The sequence below is a fragment of the Parus major genome, chromosome 17, assembly GCF_001522545.3.
Source record: "Parus major isolate Abel chromosome 17, Parus_major1.1, whole genome shotgun sequence".
Classification (NCBI taxonomy): domain Eukaryota; kingdom Metazoa; phylum Chordata; class Aves; order Passeriformes; family Paridae; genus Parus; species Parus major.
The window spans coordinates 8,971,374-8,997,770 of record NC_031785.1 but is presented as its reverse complement, the minus strand read 5'-3'; the positions used below and the strand labels follow the sequence as shown (position 1 = coordinate 8,997,770).

At 48.5% G+C, this 26,397-nt stretch overlaps 1 protein-coding gene across 10 annotated transcripts in view; it reads left to right on the top strand.

Annotated features, from left to right (window-relative positions):
* EHMT1 (euchromatic histone lysine methyltransferase 1) overlaps positions 1 to 26,397 on the top strand; it is a 119,085-nt gene that overhangs the window by 61,317 nt on the left and 31,371 nt on the right. For 8 of the 10 annotated variants that reach the window (XM_015644803.1, XM_015644807.3, XM_015644804.3 and 5 more), the window contains 9 exons: positions 3,745 to 3,832; positions 11,315 to 11,868; positions 15,051 to 15,092; positions 19,062 to 19,239; positions 20,559 to 20,695; positions 21,424 to 21,612; positions 22,539 to 22,619; positions 24,409 to 24,529; positions 26,064 to 26,195. In XM_015644803.1, the coding sequence (XP_015500289.1) occupies positions 3,745 to 3,832; positions 11,315 to 11,868; positions 15,051 to 15,092; positions 19,062 to 19,239; positions 20,559 to 20,695; positions 21,424 to 21,612; positions 22,539 to 22,619; positions 24,409 to 24,529; positions 26,064 to 26,195 (1,522 nt within the window). Of the gene's footprint in view, positions 1 to 3,744; positions 3,833 to 11,314; positions 11,869 to 15,050; positions 15,093 to 19,061; positions 19,240 to 20,558; positions 20,696 to 21,423; positions 21,613 to 22,538; positions 22,620 to 24,408; positions 24,530 to 26,063; positions 26,196 to 26,397 lie in introns of those variants that run through there. The other 2 variants (XM_033518333.1, XM_033518331.1) reach the window with 1 other exon arrangement.

Genomic DNA, 26,397 nt, shown 5'->3' with positions numbered 1-26,397 from the left:
AAAAAAAAAAAAAAGAAAGAGGAAAAAAAAGACCCTGGTGAAGGTAGACATCTTGGCACCTCAGCCTGCGCTCCTTCCCGGGCTGCCGGGAGAGCAGAGAGCTCGGGCTCATGATGTAACTCTGGTCCCTTGGGCTCGGTAAGCTGCAATATGTTGGAGTTTTGCTGTGCATGTGTTGTCTTTGCCTATAAAACCTGTTTGGACCTTTGCGAAGGGCACCCGGATTGCTGATGAAAATGCCAAGGAGAGGAGGCTGCAAAAGCTCTTTCCGTGTTTCCTGGCTTTGTTCTTTTTATCTTCTTTATTTTCCATTTTTTTTTGGTGGGCTTTCTTTGATTTTTTGTGGGGTTTTTTGTTGGTTTTTTTTTGTTGTTGTTGTTTTTTTATTTGTTTGTTTTAAAGGCACCACTGTTAGTTTGTAGCCATCATCTGTTTGGAAATGCTGCAGAGCCTTTCCTTGGCCGGTCTGACCTGTCTTCCATCCCCTCCAAAGACCTCATGGAGGACAGGAAGCTTGTTTTCTTATAAACAGAGACAGAGAGGAAAAAACTAACCCAGCAGTAACTCCTCTGCTTTGCTCCTCATGGCTCTTAAAGCCCTTTCAAAGACCCAATCAGTCTTTCTTCAGATGCACTAATTTTTTCTACCCTTTGAAACCTAAACATGAAGGCTTGGGGAGGGAAGGGGGGGTAAGAATTCTTCGTGGCTGCTGGTGTTTGCTCTTTATGGAGGTTCTCCAGCCACGGATGGTTAATAATCAGTCTGGGGTGGGCGAGGGAATGGAGGCAGACGGCTGCGGGAAAGGGGGAAAGGAGGAAAAAAAAGAAAGAAATGGAGCGAGTGAGACTTTTATTGTGAAGCAGCGTGTGCTTGGCAGTTGGCTTTGTTGGGACTGCTGCAAGAGCAGACATTTCTCGGCGGGGAGGGTGGGTATAGGATTTCCCTGCCAATCGGGAACGGACGGATGGGGCATGGGGAGGGTGAGCAGAAAGGGAAGTTTGATCTGGATTTAAGGGAGGGGAGGGCAAAAAAAATAACCCCAACACACTCACACACACACACACAAAAGCTGGAGGTAGTGACACTTGCGGTGAAGTTGGTGCTAAGTTGGCTGGGTGGAGCTGGGTGGGAATGAATGGTGCTGGGTATCCCATGGGTGCCCCTCGGTGCTGGGCGCTGATGGAGCAAGGATGGGAGAGCGCTGGCCTGGGGGGAAGAGGCTTTGATGTCTTTCCTGTAGCTTCCTTCTGATCAAAATCCTTCAAAATTCACAGTTGGCTTTTTATTTTATTTTATTTATTTTTAATTATTATTTTATTTTCTACCTCGACGCCGAGTTTCTGTTGGGAAGTTGTGACGTTGTCGCCTCTGCTAGCGAGGGCTTTGTCTCTGAGGCAGGAAGCAGGAGAGCTGTGAGATGCCACCTCGGCCAGCCTTGCCTTGGCACCCAGCTTTTGTCCTCTCAAAGGACAAAGAGTGGTGGTTTCTCTCTTGGAGTTGGGAATTCTGCTTGGAGAGCTGGGCAGGCAGCTCTGAGCTGCTGGTGAGCACGGAGGGTGGTCAAGTTCTCATTGACTCCAGGCTTCCTGCAGTGGCTTTTCTTCATGGGTGAGCAGCATGTGGAAGGGAGAGCCTGGATGATGTGTGGAGTGAGGATACTGCTTAGAAAATACAGAAAAACTTAGGCTCAGATGGCTGAGAATGGCCCCTGGAAATCCTGGGGCGTCTTGTATGAGTCAGTGGAGTAGCAGGAATATCAAGACCTCTCCTTGTTGCAACAAAGGTTGGGAAAACAAACTGGTCCCTGTTAGACTGACTGAGGCTCTTTTATTTGCTGCTGGTGCCTGTGGCGAGGGCCTGGGTGCCCTTGGCTCTGGTGGGAGCCAGGGGTGCCCTCGAGCTCTCTGAGCTCTCTTTGCTCAAGTCTTGCAAGCAGGATAATCCATGAGAAAAACCGAGTTTATTCCCAGTTTACAAGAGGTCTGACTAGAGGAGAGGTAGGGTTTACAAGCTCATGTTTGCAGCAAGGATATGTATTACTACTGGCTCAAATAAATAAATCAAACAGCTGCTCTATGTTTGGGCTGTATTTTATGATCATTTCTCAGTGGAAGCTGTTGGCCAGTGTCTGCTGAAGGTGGGTTCTGTGTCAGGCTGGGCTGAGCTGAGCTTCCCAATGCTCACTTTTTAGTCTGTGACTGGAGATTTGAAGGTGCTGTGCTCGGAGCACAAGTTCCTGGTGCTGAGAGCCCTGAGATGTGACTGTGTTTGTGTCTGGTTGTGCTCGGGGCAGGCTGGGGACAGGCAGGGACAGGCAGGCACCCACAGCCTCTGTCCTGTGCTGCAGGAGCCATCCTTGAAGTGCCCTTAGCTCCGGGCCTGGCAGGTGCTGGAGGCTTTCCTGGGATCTGGGGCTGGGTGAGCCCTGCCTGGAGCTGGGGGCTGCTCTCAGGGCATCTCTGAGTTCACCAGCCTGGCAGGGTGACAGCAGGTGACAGCAGCACCCCAGCCCATCTCCCCTGGCAGCCCTGGACAATGCCACATGGGCACGGGCGAGCTGCTGGGAAGGTTTGGGAGCTGCCACCCCGGGCTCCACGCGTGTCTCATCCCCCTCACTTGCTTTAAGGGAGGTGGGCAGGTTGTTTTTCTTTCTTTATCACCCAGTGTGCTTTAAACCCTGTGATTTGCATGGCTGCAGGCACCATCTGCTCCCCGTGCTGGCCTACAACAGTTGGCTTGACCTGGGCTTATTCTTGTGCCGGCAGCGCTGAACCCGGCACCGACCTCCCCATCTCTGCTCCACACCAGCTCTCTCCTTAAACACAGCTGTGGCAAAGACCCCTTCTAGTTCATTTCCTTTCAAATACCATTTTCCTTCTGGTTTATTTTGGTAGGGCTTTGGGGTTTTTTTGGTTGTGTTTTGGTTTTGGTGGTTTTTTTGGTTTTTTTTTTTTTTTTTTTTTTTTTTTTTTTTTTTTTTTTGTTTGGTTTTGCTGCTTCAAAATAGAAAGCAAAAGAGATGGTATTAAGGCTGCAAACCTGATCTAACAACATGATGCCAGGCATGTGAAAGGCAGAAGAGATGAGCAGGTGTTCCCTTTTTGAATAATTTTTTTTCTTTTTAAAAAGAGGAGGGAAAAGAAAAATTGCTTTCTATAGAATTAAAAATAGAGCTCATTAACTTTAATAAACATGGATGTTATGAATGAGGAGTTAGCTGTAGCTGACTGATGGTTTGCATTTTGGGATGTTCATTTGAATGAGCTACAAAAAAACCCAACCAAGCCACCAGAAGGACACGGGCTGGAAATGTTGATAAATGAAGTTGTAGTGAGAAGTCTGATAGATCTGCCTGCCCCACCCAAAGCCTAAAAAGTTTTTTGGGGGGGGGGTCAGAGTCACCTCCTGGAGATGCCTTTCACACAGACAGACTCAGCTGGATTCCCAAGCACGTTGCACTGGGAAGATCTGTCTGGCTGCCTCCAAGCCAGAGCTGGGAGGTGCCAGCCCTGGGCACAGCCTGGAGCCCCTGTGCTCCTCGGGCTGTCACTGGGGCCAGCCTTGCCGTGTTTTATCTGTGACCTGTGCCTTGGTGGCAGCTTCCTGGCAGCCTTCATTCTGCAGAGGGAGGTTTGGCTGTGTTGTAAACAGGATGTGTCCATGATTGTCTCTTCTTTTGAATGCACCGTGTGTCCCAGCACTGAGCTCAACCCTGATATTTCTGTTTTTTCTCCCCCACCCTAGCGAGCAGTGCTGAGTAAGGGAGAGCCAAGGAAAGACGGCTGCATGAAGACTGAGCTGCTGAAAGACATCACCAACAACAAAGAGGAAGGTGAGCACCTGCCCTGGTTGAGGATCAGAGCTGGCTCATGAGGTGGGCATGTGATGGGGACAAAACCGGGGGCTTGGAGATGTGCTCGGTGCCCCCAGCACCTCAGGTGTGCTCCCACAAACACAGGCTCCCTTCTCCTGTGGTTATTCTCAGCAGGGCTCTTCCACTGAAGATGCAGATTTGCTTTTCAGTCCATCCCTCACCACTCCCCCGAAGAAGGAGATCTAATTTTCACTTCTGCTTTGGTGTGAAGCGCCCAGGAGTTACTTTGAACTTCCTGTGTGTGTGACAGGTTTTAGCTGAACTCTGATCCCTCCCCACACTGACCTTTTCCTCCCTCTAGGAACGTTGACATTTTGTTTTGCTGTGGGTTTCTCTGTTGCTGCAGAGCAGCCCCAATGGCTGCAGGGTGGTTGGAGGGGTCACACACCCCACACCTCGTGGCTCCTGTGTGGGTTCTGCAGCTTTCACTGCAGCACAGGTTCTATTGACAAAGTCTTTTCCTGCAGCATTGTCTGTGAGTTACATGCACACAAATCTGAGGGCTTAATAAATGTGTCAGTGGGATTAGGGAAAAAAACCCCACCACCCTTTAACTTTCCCCCAACTCCCTCCTTTCATGGTTTTATTATTCCTGGACTAGTTACTTCTCATAGCTCTTCAGGGATTTGGTGTATTTTTGTTCTCCTTTCCATAATAGAGCATTAGGAAAGCACTGGACTGGCCCCACTGAAATCCCTACTCTTATCTAGAAGCAAGATTTTGGACTTAATTCAGTTGTGTGCGAGTACAGCATTGCTTTTTCTTTCTTTTTGTCAAAGAAAAAGTTTTGTCAAGCTGCTCTAGTTAGGAAGTAAAGCTCAGAACAGGCAGAAATACCAAATGCTGTGTCAGGTGCTTGGATATTAACTGGGAGCACAGGAATCCTGCTGCCAGCAGTGGTGGCATAGGGACCTATGGTCTGGGCAGAGTGGAGACAAAGTCTGAGGTGTCAGAGGTGCCAGTGGGAGGTTGTGTTGCTCTGGGGAAACTCGGTTTGATCCCTTGCCTTTCTTAGCTCAGGATTATAGACCTTGTTTGTGTAGCTCTTGGTTGATCTTACCATGTTAAGGATCTGTGGAGGTAAAAAAATCCAAAAGGAGGGTGGGAAGAGACATTTCTGTGCCTCTTGACTGATTTTGACTTGGAGCAATTGCTGTGTCAGAAGGAAGCTGAGAGCCCTCCCATGCAGGAACAGGAGGCTTCACAAGGTGCTGAAATTCCAACCACTCCAGTCTATTGTCCAGCTCTGTTCCCAGGGAAAGGAGGCTCCTAAATGTGAGTCTCCATTCTTCTGGAATGTTCAGAAGGTGCCTCCCCAGGCACACCACGAGTGTCACAGACCATGGTGTGTGTGCTGCTGTGCTGGGACATTGTCCCTGCTGCCCCTGGCTCCCCAGCTGGGATCCTCAGAGGATCATCACCACCAGAACATTGTTCACAGCCCCAAAGCCTGTTAATAACAGTGTTTAGTGCTGGCACAGAATTCACATTTTTGACTGTTGCATGAACATGAAATCATTCCAGCAGACTTGCAGGGTGGCATGGAGCAGTTTCTTTGAGCCCAGTTTTCTGGCTCAGAGGTTGAATTGGGAACTGTGGACTGGAAAAGCACCCTGAAATCTCAGCTCTGTCTCTTCAAGTGTTCTTGAACAGTCATTTCCCTTTAGTGAGGAGGGTGGTGCTGTCGAATATCTTTGTCAGTGGCACAAGCACAGGTTTAGTTTGGGCTGCTGAGGGTGTGTTTGATGGGAGCCTGCTCTGGATTGTGTTCCCTTTGGAAAACCCCCCTGGCAGGTCACCTGTCAATATTAAACCTGGCATCTAAACTTCCAGAGGCTTGAAGCTGCACATCCAAAGGCTGACTAAAGGTGTTGTTTGGGCTAAAAGTTCACTGTGAATTGTTCTGTTTTCTCCTCTTTTCACTCCCCCCTGACTCAGAAAGGTGCTGATGCCCAGGGCAGGTCAGGTCCCCACTGGAACTGTGTTAGCACATCCCATAGCTCCACTCTGCCTCTGAGTGGCCTCGCACCATTGTAAAACTGCCCAACACGGATAGAAAAAAGCTGTGGATGAGGCTGTTTTGTGGTCAGTGGGAAATGTTCCAGTTGAGTTTTACATGTGGGTGTGAGCTTAGGGCCATACTTCCCCTTGACAGGGTGGGGAAGGGGGCAGGGAGATGGGAGATGAGTGGAAAAAAGCTTTTATTAGGCCGTATTGTCTTTAGTCTGACTCAGAGAGAAACTATTAAAAAGTGGTTTCTTAGCAAGAATTGCAAGTGAATTCAGCTCTCCTCATGTGCTTCACTCCCAGCTCTGCGTCTCCCTTGACCTTTCAAGGCAAACCACTCCTTTTCTGATTCCCCAAGCCCAGGGGTGGAAAGTTCCAGTAAAGCAGCAGCACAAAGGAGCAGGAGTGGGTGTTGGGAATGAAGATTTGCTCCAGTGTTTCTGAGCCTTCACCCAAGGCTTTACAAGAGCCACAGTGCTGGGTGAGACCTGCACAGTCACTGCTCTCAGATAAACTTCAGCCTGCTTTCAGAGACTGCCAGGGGGTTAAACTCCTGGAGGGGCCTTTTTTTTTCCCCTTTTTTCTCCCTCTTATTGCAGGTAGGAAGCTGCTGTGAGCACAGGAAGTGCTGCTTTCCACTGAGCAGCTGCAGCCTTTCCATTCCCAGGTGCAGGGATGGCAGCTTGAAAGGAGGGAAGGACTAATCTGCTCTCCTCAGGTACTTGGCACTGGGAGCCCTGCTGAGGCTGGCAGCAGGAGGCCAGGCAGAGCAAAGTGATGCTTCAGGGTTTTACATCTTCACCCAGCTGTGCACCAAGCAGTCCCTGGCTTTGGGAGCCTTGCTCCAGGAGGGATGTGCAGCCCTGGAGCAGGAGCATCCCTTGGGCACAGCTGGGCTGTGACACCACGGCCCCATCCCATGGCACAGGGATGAGGGAGTTTTGTGGAGGCTGTTAACCTGCTCTGAGCATTAAACTGTTGAGCCAGTTTAACTGTTAATGTTCAAGCTGTGTCCTGGGGGCTAGGAGGGCCAAGGGAATGCTGGAGGGTGGTTTGGTGTGGTCAGCAGGTGAGGGGAGATGATCCTTCCCTTCTACTCAACCAAATCCGGAGTTTTGGGTTCAGTTCTGGACTTTGTGGTTCAAGGAAGACAAGGAGCTGCTGGAGAGGGTCCAGCAGAGGCCACAAAGGTGATGAGGGGTCTGGAGCATCTCTCACATGAGGAGAGACTGCAGGAGCTGGGTCTGGTTAGTCTGGAGCAACATCTTCATCCTCCTGATGGCATCTGGGCTCTCCTCTGCTTGGCAAATTTCCTTTTCCTTGGAGTTAGAGGAGGAAGAGGGACAGGAACTGTAACACAAAGATTAAAGCAGGTGCTTTTCTTGCTTTTATCCAGCAGGACAGTTGGGTATTGAATCAAAGGCTGTGGGATCTGTGGTGTTTTAAGGATGATCTGCAAAGTGGTTAAGGTAGAACATCTGTGAGATGTGTGTGTGTATAAATACAGCTGTGTGCACTTCTTGGTTTGCACTTCCAAATCCTGAGCTTTTCCTTTAAGCTCTGGCTTTGCTTAGTTCATTTAAGCTAAGTTCATTCAAGCCCTGTCTTTGATTAAACATTTCTCTTGCAGCAGCTGAAGCCTCTTGGCTCTACTTGGGTTCTGTGCTGAGGGCTCTGGAAATTCATGGAAAATCCCATGGGCAGAGAGTGTCTTGCCTCCACCAGTCCTCAGCACCAAGATGCTCAGAAAAGTGTGTAAAGCTTCCAGATAAGATGGTAGTGCATTTGTAGCAGAATATATTTCCATTTCTTTTCTTTTTCCCTCTCTTTCCCCTCAGACCTGGTGGCTGCAGTTTGCCCTGGAGCACAAGGCCTCCTAACATTTCTGTATTTTTCTTATTTTGTTTCACTGAGCAGTGAACTCAAGTTTGTGCCAACTTGGTACTTCAAGTACCACCAATAAGTCTCTTGGGCACGTTACCTGGGTTTTAAGTGAATCCAAGCTCAGATGGACGTTCAGGCAGTGTTGGGGTCCATGGGAGAAGCTTTTCCTGCTGCATCTGGCATTGAGGATGCCTAAAGGAACTTTGAAAAGGCTGAGATACCTCTAATTAATAATGCTTCTTCATGGGTGCAGGCCAGAACTTCTTACCTTTTATTTCTTTTTAATTAAAGGAAGGATGGGTGTAGATTAAAGAGCAGTGAGCGAGTTGGAGAGAAAACTAAATGTGGAGAAAACCTCGTTTTGGCCTACTTAGAAGGGATGAATGCTGTAAAGTCACAAAGTTTTAGAGAAATGCCAATTTTAGTTTTATAATTCCCTTGCACTTGCAGCACAGGAGCAGAAAAGCTGCTGAGCAGCATTTTCAAGGGGAGAGCTCACTGCCACGAGGTGTATTTGAAATGAGGATTTTAGCAGGTTTTCAGTGAAGCTTTTTTTTTTTTTGGAATGAAAAAGTGGGGGGATGAAAAGGTCACATCAGGAAGAAGTGTTTCTTTAGGTGTCTGGAGCTGTTGAAGAGCTTCTGTGGGCTGTTTGATTCAGTATTGTCATTGTGAGGCTCCTGCTGGCTCTGGTTTGTGTTCCCATCCCTGTCTGTGGGCCAGAGTTCAGCAAGGCTGTGAAATATGTTGAGTTGTGCCTATTCAGCAGTGCTGTGCTGGTGCCCTTGGTGAACCTGGGATGGCAATTCCTGTTTTCCTGTCACCAGATCAGGTGTCTTGGTTGGGAAAACCTGACCAGGTTATCCTGAGATAACCTGATTCCCCAGGAGCAGCAATTCAGTTTGAAATGGGGATGGTGGGGTGGTGCTGCTTGCAGGAGCTCAGTGTGTACAAGAAAATGCTGTTCCAAACTCTTCCTGGGTTTGTTGTAGTGCTGCCAGAAGGGAGAATGGGAGAATGGAGGGGGTTTTACCCCAAAGAAAGGGAAGATCCTGCTTGCAGCATCTCAGCCTTGTTGGAGGCTGGAGGGAAATGTGGGTTCTCTTCCTTCTCAGTCCTTGTGGCCTCTGCTGTGAAATTCCATATCTCTGTCCATCAAATCGCTGCTCACACAGGTTTGGAAGGCTGGTGCCTCTTCCACAGGCAATCAGATTGCATTTCACAATAAGGGAAATAAGTGTGTGTGTGTGATTTTAATTTTAGCTTCATGGGTTTTTCATAAAGCCCGTGATGCTTTCTGGAGTAATGCAGTTACTTTTTCCCTGGGGCAGTGCTCTAATTCACGTTGTTTTGGTTGCTTTCATGGCAGGTAGAGCAACTCTTGCTCTCTGCTTATTCAGTTTATCTCATAGTCAGCCACTGAAGTTATTTGACTGCTCTGGTGGGACAACACAGTGTTTAAATCAACAAATATTGAAGGCTTCATTCAGCCAGGTGCCTAAAGCTGAGCTCTAGAAACCTCCAGCTGTGGTTAGAGAGCTTCTTTTTTGTTGCTTTTCTTTTTTTTTTTCCCTGGCACTGACTTTGCTGCAATAATTGCCTAAATGGCCTTTTAAAGACCCTGAAGGAGAAACAAGAATTGAAAAAAATAAAGGCATAGTTGTGGCTCCCTCTGCCCACAGCTCTTCAAATAGTTAAATAAAACAGTGAGAAAAGGAGCACTTGATCTTCTCCCAGAGTTCTTGCTATCAAAAACAAACCCTTGTGCCACAGGGAGGTCTGGGTGGTGGGAGAGGGAGCAGGTGGAGGTGATAACTTTGAATCCTGCTTGGAGAACCCGCAGTCACTGCTCCTACAGGGGAGGTTTGTGTCTCTGTGTGCTCCAGAGAGCAATTTTTGAATGTTTTGGAGATCTCTGGAGGCTGTCAGGCAGCAGAGCCCACATGGGAGGCAATCCCAGGCTGGGTTGCCTGGATTTTTTTGGGGAATGGATCTCTTAGTGCAGTGTCTCATCAGGAAAAATGGCCAGAGCTGATCCCCAGGGCAGAGTGACCACTCAGGGTTTGGAGAGACTTTCCAGATCCATCTGTTGAGGTGCTTTGTGCCCAACATCTGTGGCTTTCAGCTGGAAATGAGGAGCATCAGAGGCACTGCCCCCTCTGAATTGATGGGCAGTCTGGGGCTGGAGGGGTCGGTGCTGCAGGAGGTCTTTGAGATGTTCCTGGACAGATCCTGGTGTGAGTTCAGCACTGCCCACGTGTTTTTCCAGCCTTGATTCTGCGATTCAGAGCGTTGTTTTCCTTGCCTGTTTGTGAAATGAGGTGCTGAGACCCAGTGCTCTGGCTGTTCCTCCAGTGTGACTCCAGGCTCTTTGGATCCCGTAGGTGAAAATTGCTTTGATGGGAGCTGGTTTGAATCAATCCCCCCTGCTCTGACAGAGCTGTCCCCGTGCTTCTTGTGTTGCTTTTCATAACTGTCTGGTCTCTGGAAGGAAAACAAGCCAAGGAATCCCTAACAGCAGGTTGATGTAATCACTGCACTGAGCGTGCCAGTGAATTGTTATCACTCCTGGTTGCCTGGGGAGCTGCTGGGTTGTCATGTCAAAAACTTTCCTGCAAGTACATGACACAGTTGGATTTTTTTTTCAGCTTGGATTTGAAATGGGACAGTCATTGATGGAGGAGCAGGGAAGTGTTTAGAAGGGAAGGAAAAGGAATGTTTTATATGTGCATGAGCTTTGTCAGGCTGCAAAAACCTTGCTGCATTTGAATCACAGAATTATTTTAGTCTAGAAATGCATTTACCACACTTCACTCCTGTGTTTACTCCTGCTGTTACCTCTGAAATGACACCATGAATCCTGGTCCTGTTGTGCTTTGTAATGCTGAAAGAGCCAATTCCCACTGAGCAACATTCCCAGGAGAGCTGGGATGGCCAGGGAATTCTTCCTTGTGATGTTCCCTGTGGCAGCAGAGCCCTGGTGTGGACATTTGGCTGCTGGGCTGTCTGTGTGCCACAACAGCTCACTGGGACAGCCCTACCAGCAAAGCTTTTCTGTGTCAGACTGGCTTTGGGAAGGGCTTTGCCAGAGATCCGGATGCAAGATGGGGCAGAGTTCTGTTTGCCAGGTGAGGTGTTGACATATGGTCCAATAAATGCAGTTATTGGAAAAGCCAGAGATAATATTTACCTTGAAAAATATTGGGAATAGATGGCCACATCTGCAGCTGAGGCAAGTGGGAGGAAGTGCCCTGCTGTCACCTGTGCCAGCCGCTCCAAATGTCACCGTGTGAGGGTCCAGGATCCGAGCAGGTGGGTGAGGGAACAGCCTGACAGAGCCGTGCTTTAGTTGATGTGGTGGTGTTTAATCCACTGTTGGATGATCTCTGCTCTTTCCCAACCCTAAATATTCTGGGATTCTGTGATTTCCATCAGGCAGGGTGCTGGAGGAGAGGGTTGCTCCTACACTCTTGAGTAGCTGTGCCTTTCCTCAGGAGTTCCAACACTGCTTGTGACCCTTTTCTCATCTCTTCCTCCCTCTCCCCCCAGGGTTTAATGCCATGGCTGCAGATGAAAGCGCTACAGAAAAGCAAGTGGGGGAACCAAAAATGGCAGTGGATGGCGAAACCAACGGTTCCTGTGAGCACAGCGAGGGTGGGGGCCACCCAAACCCAGCGAAAAACACTCAGGACAACACGAAAGTGAGCCAGCAGGACTCTACTACTAAATTAAATAGGATAGCAGAAAACGGCATTTCGGAGCGGGACGGCGAGCCTGGGAAGCAAAACCATCTGAAAGCAAATGACTTCACACAGACTTCTGTCACAGGGAGCAATGGATATATCCTAACCAAGCAGATGGCACAGGAGCAGCCTCTAAGGACTACCAGCTTTGCTTCTCTCACTGGCCACGCTGCAAAAACGCTGCCTGGAGGGGCAGGCAAAGGCAGGACTGTGGGTTCCTTTGCCCAGCTCCAAGCCACCATGCCAAGCAAGCTCGGGGAGGGCAGTAAGGACATGGATGCTAAAAAAGCCCCCGCTGCTAACGCTGAAGTCAAGGTCCACCGAGCACGGAAGACAATGCCTAAACCCACCCCCAGCCTGGTAATGTACCTGCCCAGCTGCTGCTGCTGCTGCTGGGCTTGCTCTTGGCTTTCTCTGGGGGTGTGAGGGATACCTGGCAACACGTGGTGCTCACAGCTTGCCTGCTGAGTCTATTGGGATTTTAGTTTTATTTATTTATATAAATAAATAAATATATATTTATATCTATATCTATATATCTATATCTATATTTTATTTATATTATTTATCTATATTTTATATTTATATTTATAGTTATATTTATATTTATAGTTATATTTATAGTTATATTTATATTTATATTTATATTTATATTTATATCTATATCTATATATATTTATATTTATATTTTATTTATATTATTTATTTATATTTTATATTTATATTAATATCTCTATTTATATCTATATTTATATAAATATATATTTATATTTAAATCTATATTTATATAATATATAATATATAATATAATATATAATATATTATATATATTATAATAGATTATATATAATTTTATATATTATATACATTATATATATGAACTATTTATTATATATATTAAATATTGTATATATTAAATATTTATTATATATTTTACATATTTATTATATTTATATATTTATTAGGGGTTTTTTTATATATATATATATATATATAAAAAAAACTAAAAATTTTTTCTCTTTCTACAGACAGAGATGTTAAAATTGATGGTCACATGGCCACCACCAGCTCCCATCCCCAGTGTGTTTCTAAATATATAATTGATCAATTGCCTCCTCCAGCAGATCTGTGTGAGACACTAAATGGCCTCTCTCTCATGGCTTTGTTGCTCCTCAGCCTCTGCTGGCATCCAGAGATGCTTGTGAAACAAATTAGATTTCTTCTAAGGTCAACCCAAAGGAAATTAAGCATAGAATGTAAACTTGAGGCTGCTCCTGAGCTTGGAAGCTGTCAAGGAGCTGATCTGTGAGGCAGCCTGATTGCATTGCTGCAGGAGTCATTACAGGGTTAAAGCAGATGATGATTTCCCTCCATGTCATTGGGAAATGTTCTCTCCACAATCCTTAGGGGTGGATTTACCATCACTTCATAAAGCAGAGCCCTGATTTTTTTCTTTTTGGAGGCATAAGGAGCTGTCATTTGGTGCATTCATGGTGGGGAGGACAGAAATGGGCCTTTCTTTGTCATGGGACAAGTTTGGTTATTTTTTCTTTGGTTCTTTGCCAGAGGTAGGGAATAGATCCTGCAACAGGCAGATCTCCACTGTCAGCAGTTGGTTTTCATCCCTGTGATGCTTTATATGACTACAGTGAGCTGGATCCTCTCATTGTGCTGTGTCTGAGGGTGGAGGGAGACTGGCCTTTAGGTCAAGGAAAGGATTAGCCATGGGAGTCATTCCCAGAAATGCATGGAAGCTGCTGCAGCGCTGTCAAGGTCGGTGGAATGCATTGGTGCTGTGATCCAGCAGATCCAAAGGGGCCCTGAGATCCCACTCAGCACAGCAGTGGTGAGGTGGGAAGGGCTCAAAGCTGTGGGTCCCTGTGCTCTGGAGCAGGGAAAGAGAGAGAAAAAAGGGGAAAGAGAGAGAAAAAATGGGAAAGAGAGAGAAAAAAGGGGAAAGAGAGAGAGAGAAAAAAGGGGAAAGAGAGAGAGAGAAAAAAGGGGAAAGAGAGAGANAGAGAGAGAAAAAAGGGGAAAGAGAGAGAGAGAAAAAAGGGGAAAGAGAGAGAAAAATGGGAAAGAGAGAGAAAAAAGGGGAAAGAGAGAGAAAAAAGGGGAAAGAGAGAGAAAAAAGGGGAAAGAGAGAGAAAAAAGGGGAAAGAGGCACCTTGCCAGCTCCAGGTGGGGAAAGGTCCCTTGGCTGCAGCACCACCTGTGCCTCTGGAAGCAGCTGGGAGTCCAAAGAGCACAACAAGATCAAAACCTGTGGGGGCAGAACCACACCTGCCTGCCAGGGTTTCCAGGCAGCCCCCTCAGCACTCATTTCCCCTCTGCCTTTCCCTGCTTTGGAATTCTCTGCTCCCACCCTGGCTGTGTTTCCTGGCTCGCACAGGGAAGCCCAGCTGCCATCACTCTCCCACCAGGATGTCTCTTACCCAGGGAAGGCTTTGCAGCCCAAACTGCCTCCAGCTCCCAGTTGTGAACTGGAATTCAGCCGGGCAAACCCCCAGGCCCTTGTGGAATTTAACACAGAGAGAGATCCTGTGGGGCTGAGAAATTGAAAGAGGCAATTCCCTCCTAAAAGGTGACTCCTAGCTTGGGAGGGAGTGTTTTCCTCATTCATATTTTATGTTACATCAGAGGAATATTTATATTCAACCCCTTGGGCTTCAAGGTTTGTCTCTGGGAAGTGGTGTGTGGTATTTGGGAGCTCACTGGGATGATGGTGGTGATCCTTCTTTTGCTCACACGACAAAAGCAGCTTCAAAAAAACCAAAGCCTGCACTTGTTGGGCTACTCTAGAAAGAACAAAGCCTGTCCTCAGCTCCTCTGGCCATTTGTCTTGGGCTTAAAATAGGGAGAGAAGCAACATTCCCAGGAAGGGTGGTGAGAAGAGGCTGTTCCCATGGTCTCTGCAGCTGAATGGGAACCCAAGATTTGATCTCAGTTCTGCAAGACAATAAAACATCTGTTGTGTTCAGCCTTCCTGATAATTGCTATCTCATTTTCCCCCGTTGTCTCTGGAATTTACATGCTGTTTTCTTTGGAGCAGCAGAGTCCTTGCTAGTTGTCATTTTTCTATCCCCATTATTCCTTTGTTGAGCTGCTTAGAGGAGGCTCCTCAGCTCAGGAGCTTTTCCTGCACCAACCTTCACACCTTATCCCCTTCAAAACCTCCATGAAATCAGGTGCTGTATCCTGGGAAATAAATTGTGGAAATCACCCAGGAGCTGATGTTACAGGACACAGTAATTTGCTTGGCTAATATTTTTTAGGGCACTAAAAAATAAGAGTTGTTTTCTTGGTTAAACTTGGTTCTGCCCAGGAGGAGGAGGAGAGGAGGAAGGTATTTTGCTGCCTGCAAAGTGTGAACATTTGTTTTCCCCTGGCTCCTGCAGAAACCCACTGGGGCCAAAAAATTGTTTTCTGTAATCCAATAGCTGTCAGGGGACCTTGGTAACCTTTTCCTGCACATGTGAATTGGTCTCTGAAAGGGAGAAGAGAATTTTCTCACCAATTTAACCAGCTTTTTCTCTGTTTAGGAGTTGCTTCCTGAATTGGGATCGAAGCTGAATCTGAAACAGGTGACAATTTTAATTGATGTTGTCGCATGTTAAGGTGGTTTTTGAACAGAGACCTCAGAAGAGTTGTTGACAGCATCATTTCTGCTCCCCTCCTGAATAGAGCAGGAACACAAGCATTCCCCTTTTGGAAGAATCTTTCTTTCACTTCTAATCCATTTCACAGCCCTGTTAAGAACCCAAAAGTTTCCAGGGCCAGGCAGCAGACTGAAAGGCAGGTGTGTGTCTGAATGTGTGTCCTGTGCTTGGAGAAGGCTCCTCCTGCTTGGGAACCACAGTTTCTGAGCTTAACTTCAGTAAAACATAAGGGATAAAGGGTGATAAAGGTAGTGAGGGCATCCCAGAGTTACCTTTGGTGGCAGGAGGAGTGGATGGATGAACTGGGAATCCCAAGTTGTGTTTCCTTTCCTTGGTGACCACGAGGCTGCAGTTTGGGGTGTGTGTCTCTGGTGATGTTTTCTTTATGCTGTGCAGAGGACTGGGTCAGCAAATAGTGCAAAAATCCTTTAAATGAGTGTTTTGGCCTGATTCACAGTGTGTCCCCAAAGTGCCAGGTGCCAGTTGAACTGAGAGGAGACAGTGTGGGCAGGGAGGAAGAGCTTGGAGCAGGAGATACTTTGCTTATGTTGGTTTTAAGTAGCATTTCTGTTAAATACCTGATCCCAGAGCTTTTAAACCACATGAGAAGCTGCAAGAAATGAAGATGTTGGTGTTGCAGTTTCTTTTTCTCTCTCATTTGTAGCCCTTTTTTTGGCCTCCAGTGGCCCACAGGGAGCTCAAACTGCATCCTGGAGTTTCCTTTGCATGGGGTGCTGCTCTCAGTCGTTCTCTCAAACTCTGATTTAAAACCTATTTAATAAGATCAGCAATGATGTAACTGTTCTGTGTAGCTGAGAACAAGGAAAGGCGGTGAGAAAACTGACTTTAAAATTTGTGCTGATCCTTTTCATTGCAATCCTTAGATGTAATATTTTTATGCACAGGAGAATTTCTGGGAATTCTTGGTGGTTTTTTTTACCATTGCTGCATATGCCTCCAAGTAAATCTTTATCTCACAAGACTTAATTTGATTTTAAAAAAACTTTCAGCAGAATTGCCATGGAAAAGTCACTTTTAGCAGTTGTTGTGCAGCCTGTTGAAGATTTTAAATTTATTTCTGTGTTGTAATTACAGAGGGAGAGAAAAACCCCGAGCTAATACTTTAATAATAATACTTTTCAACTTAAAAATTGGATTGCATTCTTCCAAGCAGTCTGGCATGGCCTGAGTGTTAATTCCTGGTGTTTGGGTGTAACAGCAACTTTTATCAGAGACCAGTTGCAAAAACCTGTAGTTAAAGGACACAAAATGCAGCCCTTATTTACACTTGTGTCAGATCTGCCTGTCCCAAGCTCATTTTTTCTAAATTTAAGTTAGAAATGGAAAGCACTGGATATTTCAGGGGACTTGGGAATTCTCAGAATAATTGTGTAACCAAGAGTTACTGTTAACCTTTAGATCTATAAACTCAGGACTTTTAAGAGGTATAAATAGTATTTTTGAGACTATTCTTGGCATGCTGTGCCCTGCACTCCTGACGTGCATTTTTTAAGGGCTAGAACAACTGGGAGCAGACCCAGGAGTGATCCAAGGTCCAGAAAATGATCCTATGGCCACTCAATTTGCTCATTCTATTAAAATTATTGAAAAGAAAGTTTTAAAAGAAAGAAGTTGGTCATAGTCCATAAGGATCTCCTGGGAGTGTGAGGTTCTGATGAGACAGGGCTTTTTAATTTAGTTGCAAAAGCCATAATGCATTTAATTATTTGACAGTGAGAGCAATTAAGCATTGGAACAACATATCAAAGGCTGTGGTGGATTTGTCGTCTTTGACATCGTTAATCCAAGACTTGCTGCCCTTTTAGAAAAGCTGTGGCAATTGAGCCATAAGTTATGGGCTTGATGCAGGAATCATTGGCACTTTGGCCTTTTGCTGTGGGTCATTTCTGATTATCATTAGAGCTTTGCTGGGCCTGGCTCTGCCAGCACCACACACGTGGCACAGCCTAATTAGGGGAATCAGGCTGTTCCTGGTTTGTTCCCAAGGTCACATTGCTGGAGAGCAGTGGCTGGGGGTGTCTGGCTGAACCTGAGTGCTTTTATTGCTTCCTGCTTTTTATTCCGGCCTTGCTTCCGCCTGGCTTCCTCTTTCTGGCTGGGTTTTTCGGCTGTTGCTTCTCAAATCCCTTAAGAAGAGTTTTCCTGTGAGTGGAGCAGTGCTTAAACCTTAGAATTGTGGAAAGTTTGGGTTGGGAAGGAACTTAAATCTCATCCCATCCCACCCCAGCCATGGCAGGGACACCTCCCACCATCCCAGGAGCTCCCAGCCCTGTCCAGCCTGGCCTTGGGCACTGCCAGGGATCCAGGGGCAGCCCCAGCTGCTCTGGGCACCCTGTGCCAGGGCCTGCCCACCCTGCCAGGGAACAATCCCTGCCCAAGATCCCATCCAGCCCTACTCTTTTCCAGTGTGAAGCCATTCCTGGCACTCTGTGCCCTTGTGAAGAGTCTCTGTCTCTCTTGTCGCTCCTTCAGGCACTGGAAGGCCACAATGGGGATCTCCCCAGAGCCTTCTCTTTTCCAGGCTGAAGAATCCTAATTCTCCCATCCTTTCCTTGTGTTCTGCTGCTCGTGCTCTTGTTTTGCTGCCAGACCTGCCTGCTGTACAGCTGGATGCAGTGGGATAAATCAGAGGGCAAATCCAGTGTAAAATGTCACAGCAGAGGCAGCTTTCACCCGGTGTCTGTTGACACTGTGGGAGAGAAGGACAAGCTGGGGCTTTGTTTCATGTTCCTCCATGTGTTTCCTTTTCTCACCAGGTACCTCCTTGCTGGGCTCTAACAGGAAAATGTTTCAGTGAACTGGGCTAAGGGGCCTTGCCCTGACCTTGGCTTCCCTTTGCCACACTTGACACAAAAGGCACAGGAATAAAAGCACCATTAAACCAAGCCATGAGTGTTTAAAGAATAAACACAGATGGAAAAAGGAAATGCAAACACAGTCTGGACCTCTCTGTCTGAGGCTTTTAGGGTACATAAAATGGAGTTAGATGCTCAGGAAGGGGATTGTTTCCTAAATTAGAGGAGGAAAACATTGAGGTGACATCAAAAGCTGAGAAATGACGCTCAGGGACATGGCTGAGTGGTGGACTGGGTTAATGGTTGGACTTGGTGACCTTAAAGGTCTTGTCCAACCTCAGTGATTCTCTGTGGAGCTGTAGGAACTCTTTTTTCCTAGCCAGAGGTGCAGGATTTGGTACAAGCTCAGATCAGAGCAGGGGTGAGTGGCTGTGCTGCCTGGGAGGGACTCCAGGAACAGCTACAAAATCCCTTGGTTTGCAGTGGGAGCCTGGAGCCTGCCTGGGGCTTGGAACAGCAGCAGCTGGAGTGGGAATACGTGGGTTAAGGGAATCTTGGACATCTCTCTGTAGGTGCACCTCAATGCCAAGAAAGCTGCTTGGGCTGTGTTTGTTGTGTGCTGGGCTAGAGGGGGGAGCCTTTGCTGAGGCTCAGTGGTGCCAAATGGTGTCCAAAAGGAAAAAAATCCCTTTCCTCTGCTGCCTGTCCTCTAAAACTGCTCAGCAGGAGCCTTGCTGAGCGTGCTGGGGGTGTGTTCCAGGGAATAGGTGCTTTGGTTGAGTTGGTTCCTCCTCTCCAGGGCCACCCAGAGCTGTGTGAACAGGGTCTGCTCCTTGTCATGACCCCTGCGAGGTCACCTGCACAGCCTTCAGCCCAGGGGGGCTCACCTCAGCCAGGCTGGGGTTTGGGCAAAGCCCCTGACGTGCTGGAGGAGGGGCTGTGTGCTCCTGCTGGGAACGTGGTCCTGCCTTCAGCTGAAAGTGATTTTGGTCGAGGGAAAGCAATTAAATAAATATCCTAATTTTTTTTTTAATTACTCAATGCAGAAACTCAATTTAACTGCCTTTTGTTTTTCCAGCATGCAAGTAAAGACCCCAAAGACGGGAGAGACATCAGAGATCAGAAGGAATCCAAGGAGAAGGAGTTTGAGAACATGCTGGACTTTGTGAAGCCGTTGTCTTTGCCCTCTCTCCCGGGCCTTCACCAGTCACTACCTCAGAACCAGAGCTATGTGGCCACCACCAAGTCGCAGACAGGTGAAAAGGGGAGGGTTGGAATGTTGGAATCCTGAGCAGCTCCCACCTCCCAAACCTGTGCTGAGAGGGAGATGAGGAGATTAACAAGGATTAAAACCTCTGGCAGTACCTTTTTGCCACTCAGGTTTCCCTTCCCTGCCTGTGCTAAAGGCTTTTCTTAGAGGAGACACTTTGATCCCTTTTTTCCTCTGGGATGTTCTGAAGAGGTTTCTGTCAGTTCTGTAGGGCTTTGAATATCTCCACAGCTGCTTACCAAGAATTACAGCCTTATAAATAAAATTAATTGGGTTCACAGAATTTTTTAGTGGTCTCTTCATAAATTCTGGTGAAATTTCATTACATGGAAGACAAAAGAAATGTTTTCAAGGAACAGGCTGTGCAAGTGCAAACAATAACAGTGGTGCTGAAGCTGGCTGTTCCTGAAAGAGCCTGCACCAAGCATCCTTCTGCTGTGCAGTCAGCAAAGACAGCAGCAGGCAGGGAGCTGTGATGTCTGGTTTGATTAGAAGGCCAAGAGGGAGACTTAACAAATTAAGACCCAATCAAAGGAGTGAAAGGAATCAAACAGACTTCCATAGTAGGTGTGAAATGAGGTTAAATGACAAACAGCTCTTTATGTAAGGTGCCTTTTCCCTGTGTGTTCTTTGGTTATTGTCAGATTGCTTCCATTGTCAGTCGGTATTGTTGGCCTTGCAGTCTCAATTTGAGCAATTGGATTCCATTCAGCCTCCAACAACATCAGCAGCTGCCAAATGCAGGATAATTTAAGGATTTGATGCTGTGTGTGCTGATGGAGGGGCCAGAAGGAGTGTGCAGAGGGCACTCAGGGTTTGGGAAGCTCTGCAGCCCTGGCAGAGTTTGTGTGCCTGCACATCTGTGTGTGTCATCTTCTGCTTGACTTGAAAATAAATCAGTTGGAGTGGGAAGTTTGCTCAGGTTGTGCCCTCAGATGTGATTTCATAGAATCACAGAAGGTCTGGGTTGGAAGGGACCTTTCAGATCCCACCCCAGCCATGGCAGGGACACCTCCCACCATCCCAGGAGCTCCCAGCCCTGTCCAGCCTGGCCTTGGGCACTGCCAGGGATCCAGGGGCAGCCCCAGCTGCTCTGGGCACCCTGTGCCAGGGCCTGCCCACCCTGCCAGGGAACAATCCCTGCCCAAGATCCCATCCAGCCCTGTCCTCTGGCACTGGGAGCCATTCCCTGGGTCCTGCCCCTCCAGGCCTTGTCCAAAGTCCCTCTCCAGTGCAGCCCCATGTCTCTATCCCTTCTTCTCATTCCTGAGCAAACTTTGGGTTCCTTCTGCTTCTCTTTTCCAGCTGCTGCAGTATCTCGGAAGAAAAAGCGGAGAATGGGAACCTATAGCCTGGTTCCCAAGAAAAAGACCAAAGTGTTAAAACAGAGAACAATGATAGAGATGTTTAAGAGCATAACTCATTCCTCTGTGGGTGCCAAGGTAAGGGCAGCGCTGAGCCCACTGCACATGTTTGTTGTCACTTACTTGTCCCTTTTTTTGGACACCAAGCCCATGTGGAGGTGCAGGGATCAACATCTTCCCTTCTGAGTGTCCATCTTCCCTCAGGCAGCATCTTCCTGGTGCAGACTGCTCCAGGCTGCCTGTTCAGATACCAGCTCCAAAATGAACTTTTTCCAATGAATGTTCCCCTTCTGTGCAGCTGGACAACTGGAGAGATTTCAGGCATTCTCCTTTTTGTTTTGGTCCTCAAGGTCTCGTGCTGCTGCTTGAGGCTGTACAGAAAAACATGAGGTTACTTATAAAAGTTTAGATATGGACTCACTCCTGATTTAATTCTGCTTTTGCTGCCACCTGTGCCCTGAATTTTTGGTCTTAGAATTCAAGGAGAACAGTGCTAGGATTTCAAGGAGTGATATGAAAATCCCAATATGATGTGTAATTTCCCTTTCCATTCCCTAGAAACCTTCCTGCATCCCTGGTGGAGCTGCCCCTCCGTGTTGGAATGGGCTTCTCCTCCCTAACATGCAACCACCTGAGTCTGGAGTGACTCCCTGTGGTCCCCGGGGTCCAACAGGGTGAGGTGACACATGGCAGGAGCTCTGGAGGGACACAGAACCAGCTTTAGAGGAGAATCTGGCACGGATGCAGCTGCTGTGTCCCAGGAACTGATGTTGTCTTTGTGTCCTGTGTGCTTGGGGGACTTGCAGAGTGACAAGGAGCTGGGGGATGGCAGCCCTCACGTGAACGGGGAAAGCCTGGATGTGGACTCTGAAGAGGAGGACTCAGATGAGCTGGAAGAGGAGGATGATCATGGAGCAGATCAGGCAGCCGTGTTCCCTGGGGATGACAACAGGACCTCCAAGGACAGCGCGTCCGACGCAGACAACGCCAGGAAGGTGATTCCTGTGCCCTGAGCAGGATTCCTGTGCCCTGAGCAGGATTCCTGTGCCCTGAGCAGGATTCCTGTGCCCTGAGCAGGATTCCTGTGCCCTGAGCAGGATTCCTGTGTCCTGAGGGACTCTGCTGGGCTATCAGGGATAGCACTGAAGCAATTCCTAGGGTTTTTGTTCACCTGCAAGATGACAGAAGGATCAGCAATGGCAGAGAGGCTCTTTGGTGAACATTTCCTGCTTCCCCTTGTACCTGTGGGGGTCTCCCCACCTCCTCCAGTTCCAGCCCTACACAATTCTGGGATCCACTCTGCAGAGCTCCCCCATGTGTAGTTCTGGGATTCCCTGAACCAATAGGAGAGATCTTCCCAATCCTGCTTGGGAAAGCACTAAAATAATCTTCTTGTGCTTTTTCTCCCCAAATTTTGATACACAGTACAGGCATGAGGCTGGTTTGAGATTATCAAAGAAGTTGAAATTTAGTCAGAAAACTTTATTCTGGAGTAGAATTTTTCTTTTTCTCCCTCTACCATCCCCACAGATGTTACATGATGTGATTGGAACTCACTGAGCTCAGTGCATGTGCAGCTTGGGGCTGGGGGTGCTCTGATGTGTGTGGGGCACAGCAGGGTGGTGGGGGATGCTCTGTTTTGGGATCCCCAGGATGGTGGGGGATGCTCTGTTTTGGGATCCCCAGGATGGTGGGGGATGCTGTTTTGGGGTCCCCAGGATGGTGGGGGATGCTCTGTTTTGGGATGCCCAGGATGGTGGGGGATGCTGTTTTGGGATCCCCAGGGTGGTGGGGGATGCTGTTTTGGGATCCCCAGGATTGGGGGGATGCTGTTTTGGGATGCCCAGGGTGGTGAGGGATGCTGTTTTGGGATCCCCAACCTGACTGACCCATTCTGTTCTTGGGTAAATGGTGGCTGCAGATGGATGACGGCGAGTCTGAGGAGGAGCAGGAGTCTGTAGAATCTGGGGAGGAGGAGGAGGATGGAGACGAGTCTGACTTGGTAAGCTGGGCTGCTAAATGTGTTTTTCAGCCCGTGGCCTGTTGATAATAATTTTTCCCCTTTGCACTGCTGCCAGAAGAGAGAGATAGAGCAAAGCCAAAGCTGTGCAGTTTCAAAGTCTCCTTGACAAAACTCATTCTCTGAAACCTCCCACACACCGAGTATTGTTTTCCACAAGGTGCTTAACCCTGATCCGTGGCACAATTAATTGCTTTCTGATGCTAACTAATGGGCTTTTGTTGTTTTCAACAAGGTGTTGACTGCTTTTAATCATTTGAGTGTTAGCAGAGGTGTTTAAGGGTGCTTGAGTTCCTCAGATGTGCAGTTGGCACGGGGCAGGAGGCTGAAGTTCTGCTGGGGTGGGGTTGTTCCCAGGTCCACTGGCCCAGCCCACAGCCTAAATCCACTGATGTGCAGCTCCCACCAGGGAGACAGGTAGCACTCAGACAGACAGACAGACAGACAGACACTCCCTGGAACCTTGGTCCTACAGCACCAGGTCAAGACTTCCAGCAGCTGCTGGGGATTTCTACTTTTTATTTTCAGATGGTTGGTGAAGAGAAACCGATGAGTTTTTAATTTAAATTGTTCATTGATTGTCTCTGTCCTCCTCCCTCCCCTTTCCTTAGAAACTGTCTTTCCTCAGCCCCTCAAGTTGGGGAGCCAGCATTTAAGGCACCCCAACTCTTCAATCACCTTGAGAAAATTCTTGATGTTTTGAGCTGGAGGTAGAATCATGCACCCCAAACACACCAAGTGACTCACTGAAGCTCTTTAGGGTTTTGTTCCCCTTCTCTGACAGCTCAGGAGCCGGGGAGGAGCAGGGGCTGTGGGGCTGGGGAAAAGGCTGAGCCCACACTTGGGGGTTTTGGGGCAGCCTGGAGAGCCAGGGCTCAGCTCCACGTGTCCCCTCACTGGGAGAGCAGGGCCTGGCACAGCTGCCCGTGGAGGTAGGGCCTGATCCAGCTGCTGGTGGTGCTACCAGGAGGTTTTTCCAAGGCTTTGCTGGCAGCTGGATAAGCATCAGGAGCCGGCAGTTTCAGTCTGAACATGAATTTTATGATTGATGCGTTAAACCCTGGCAGGGTTGGGGTGCCTGATTCCTGTTCTGATGTTGATTTGGAAACCCCACCCCAGACAACTGAATTTTTTTAAACCAAAACCCAAAGTCTGTTGAGATTCATACGTGTGGCTGAGTGTTTGCTGCATGATTGGTCTGTGCTGCGCTGTGCCTGGCTCAGGGAGGGGGCTGCTCTGCTGCTGTGGAGTTCAGTTCCCCTGGGTTCACTCCAGCCCTGCCAGGTGGCTCTTCAAATGCAAAATGGGTATTTTTTTTTGTGGAGAAATACGAATATTTTAGTTAAAAAACCCAACTGCCAGAGTTCAAGAAGCGTTGGGACAACCCTCTGAGGCACAGGGCGAGAGGTGTTTGTGCAGCACCGGGAGCTGGTGATCTTCGTTGGGTCCCTTCCAGCTCAGGATATTCTGTGATCCTACAATTATTTTTTGGGAGAAGCTGGAAGTCTGAACGCTCCTGCCAGCTTGCAGTGCCTCTCATGAGCGTGGGGCCTCCGTGGAAGAGAAAGTGCAGCCTGGCCTGCTGAACTGACAGGAAATCCACCCACACGTGTGCCTGAGTTTCCTTTTCAGTGCTATAAAGGCATCTTAGCACCCCTTGGTTTCAAACCCCTGGCTCTCCTCACACAACCCGAGCTGGCTGAGGGCTGTTCCACAGAGGGAGCCTGGTGCCACCATGCCTGACGTGCACGTGGCCTCTCTGCCTCCTCAGAGCTCCGAGTCCAGCGTCAAGAAGAAGCTGCTGAAGAGGAAAGGGAAGACGGACAGTCCATGGCTGAAACCCACCCGCAAGAGGAGGCGGAGGAATAAAAAGAAACAAGGCGGTGTGCTAGGTAATTAATGGGTTTTGTTAATTCCACCCCAGTGAGCCTCCAGCTGCAGGGGGATGGACCTGAGGCCTGCAGGGCTCGCTCTTCCTTCCCGAGGAGGCTGTGTGATGAGCCTGGGTGAACTTTTCCCTCCCTGGCAGGAGCTGCTGGTGTCACTGTGGCAGCAGAACACTGGGCTTTGTCCTTGGAATGCTGGAGGAATTCTGTTTTGTTCACAAACCCCTTCATTTTAGGGTATACAAAAAAAAAGGTTTAGTGTGGCCTTTTGGAGGAAGAGGAATTTTTTGTGGGGAGATGGAGGACAAGGGGGAATGGCTTCAGACTGAAAGATGGGAGGTTGATGTTATCTATACAGGAGGAATTGTTCCCTGGCAGGGTGAGCAGGCCCTGGCACAGGGTGCCCAGAGCAGCTGGGGCTGCCCCTGGATCCCTGGCAGTGCCCAAGGCCAGGCTGGACAGGGCTGGATCACCCTGGGATGGTGGGAGGTGTCCCTGCCATGGCTGGGCTGGAATGGGATGAGCTTTGAGGTCCCTTCCAACCCAAACCAGTCTGGGATCCTGTGACATGTGTCCACGTGGACTCCTGTCCCATGAGCTCAGGGGAGCACGTTTAGATGCAGAAGGGAAAGGAAGAACCACCCTGGAATGGTTCTCCATTGTGTGGATGCTCGTGCAGGTTGGCTTTGCTCCTTGTGGAATGACCATGATGTTTGGAAGGAGCTGCCTCAGGCCCATCTCAAATGTGGGTGCTGTCTTCAGCCTCATTGCTAAGGTTTCATACATCCACTGCCACCAAAGGCTTTCATTTTTATTCTTCTGGGTTTGCTAGTTCAATGGAAAAATGTCGTATTTGTACCAGCAGCTTTTTGGTACTTCTGAGTGAATTGACCATTTTTCAGCCCCTGCTCTGTGCCTGGGCTCTGTCACTCACCTGGCTCCCTCCTCTTCCTCCCAGGACACCATGGGGACCCTTGATCACAGCAAATACCTAATTCTGCATTTCAGATGCAGACTGGTTTTCTGCCCCTTGAGTGAAGCTGGGAGCTGCTCTGAAAGGGTACCCAGACTCTGTAGGCCAGGCAGAAGCAAACAGGAGAGAAAGTGGAGCCAAGGGAGTGAAGATGCTCTCAGTTCCCTCCCAGACCCTCCCACAATCTCTTCCCTCTGTTCACTTAGAGGCAGAACTTGGCTTTTTTGTTTCCCCTGCCCCTAACCTGGGTGTCACCTGTCTCATCCTCCTCCTGAGGTGCAGCTGGCTCTGCCTGGCCAGCGTGGACCCGAGCCCTGTAGGGCAGCAGGTTTGGGGCCGGGCTCAAGCCCCGCTTCATCCCTTCCTTGTGCTCTTGCAGAGGTGGAACTCATCTCGTTTATTCCCTTCTCTTGTTCCCTGCCTGGCTGGAGGTGGGGGCTCAGTGCCCAGACCATGTGGTGTTGGCACATTCATGGGCTCTGTGCTCGTGGATCCCACAGGGATCCCCAGCCTGGCTCGGGGTGCCTCTGCCTGTGGGGTCTGTGCACATCCCCTGTTCCCATCCAGGTGCTGAGACCTACAAACCCTCACTGGGCAGCAGGGAGGGCCCTGGCCAGGAGAACAGCATGGAGTACATGGAGGTGTCCCTGGATTCCCTGGATCTCCGGGTGAAGGGGATCCTCTCCTCACCAGTGGGAGGTGAGTGCTGGGAATGGGATTGGGGTTGGGGTCAGGGCTGGTCTTGTGTCTGGGTTTGGAATCTAATTTAAATTTGAGTGTGGGGCCAGGACTGTGGCCAGATTTGGGGTCAGGACTGTGTTTGGGGGTCAAGTTCGGGGTTTGGTTTGGATTTGGGGTCAAGTTTGGGGTCGGGTTTGGATTTGGGGTCAGGTCTGGGGTC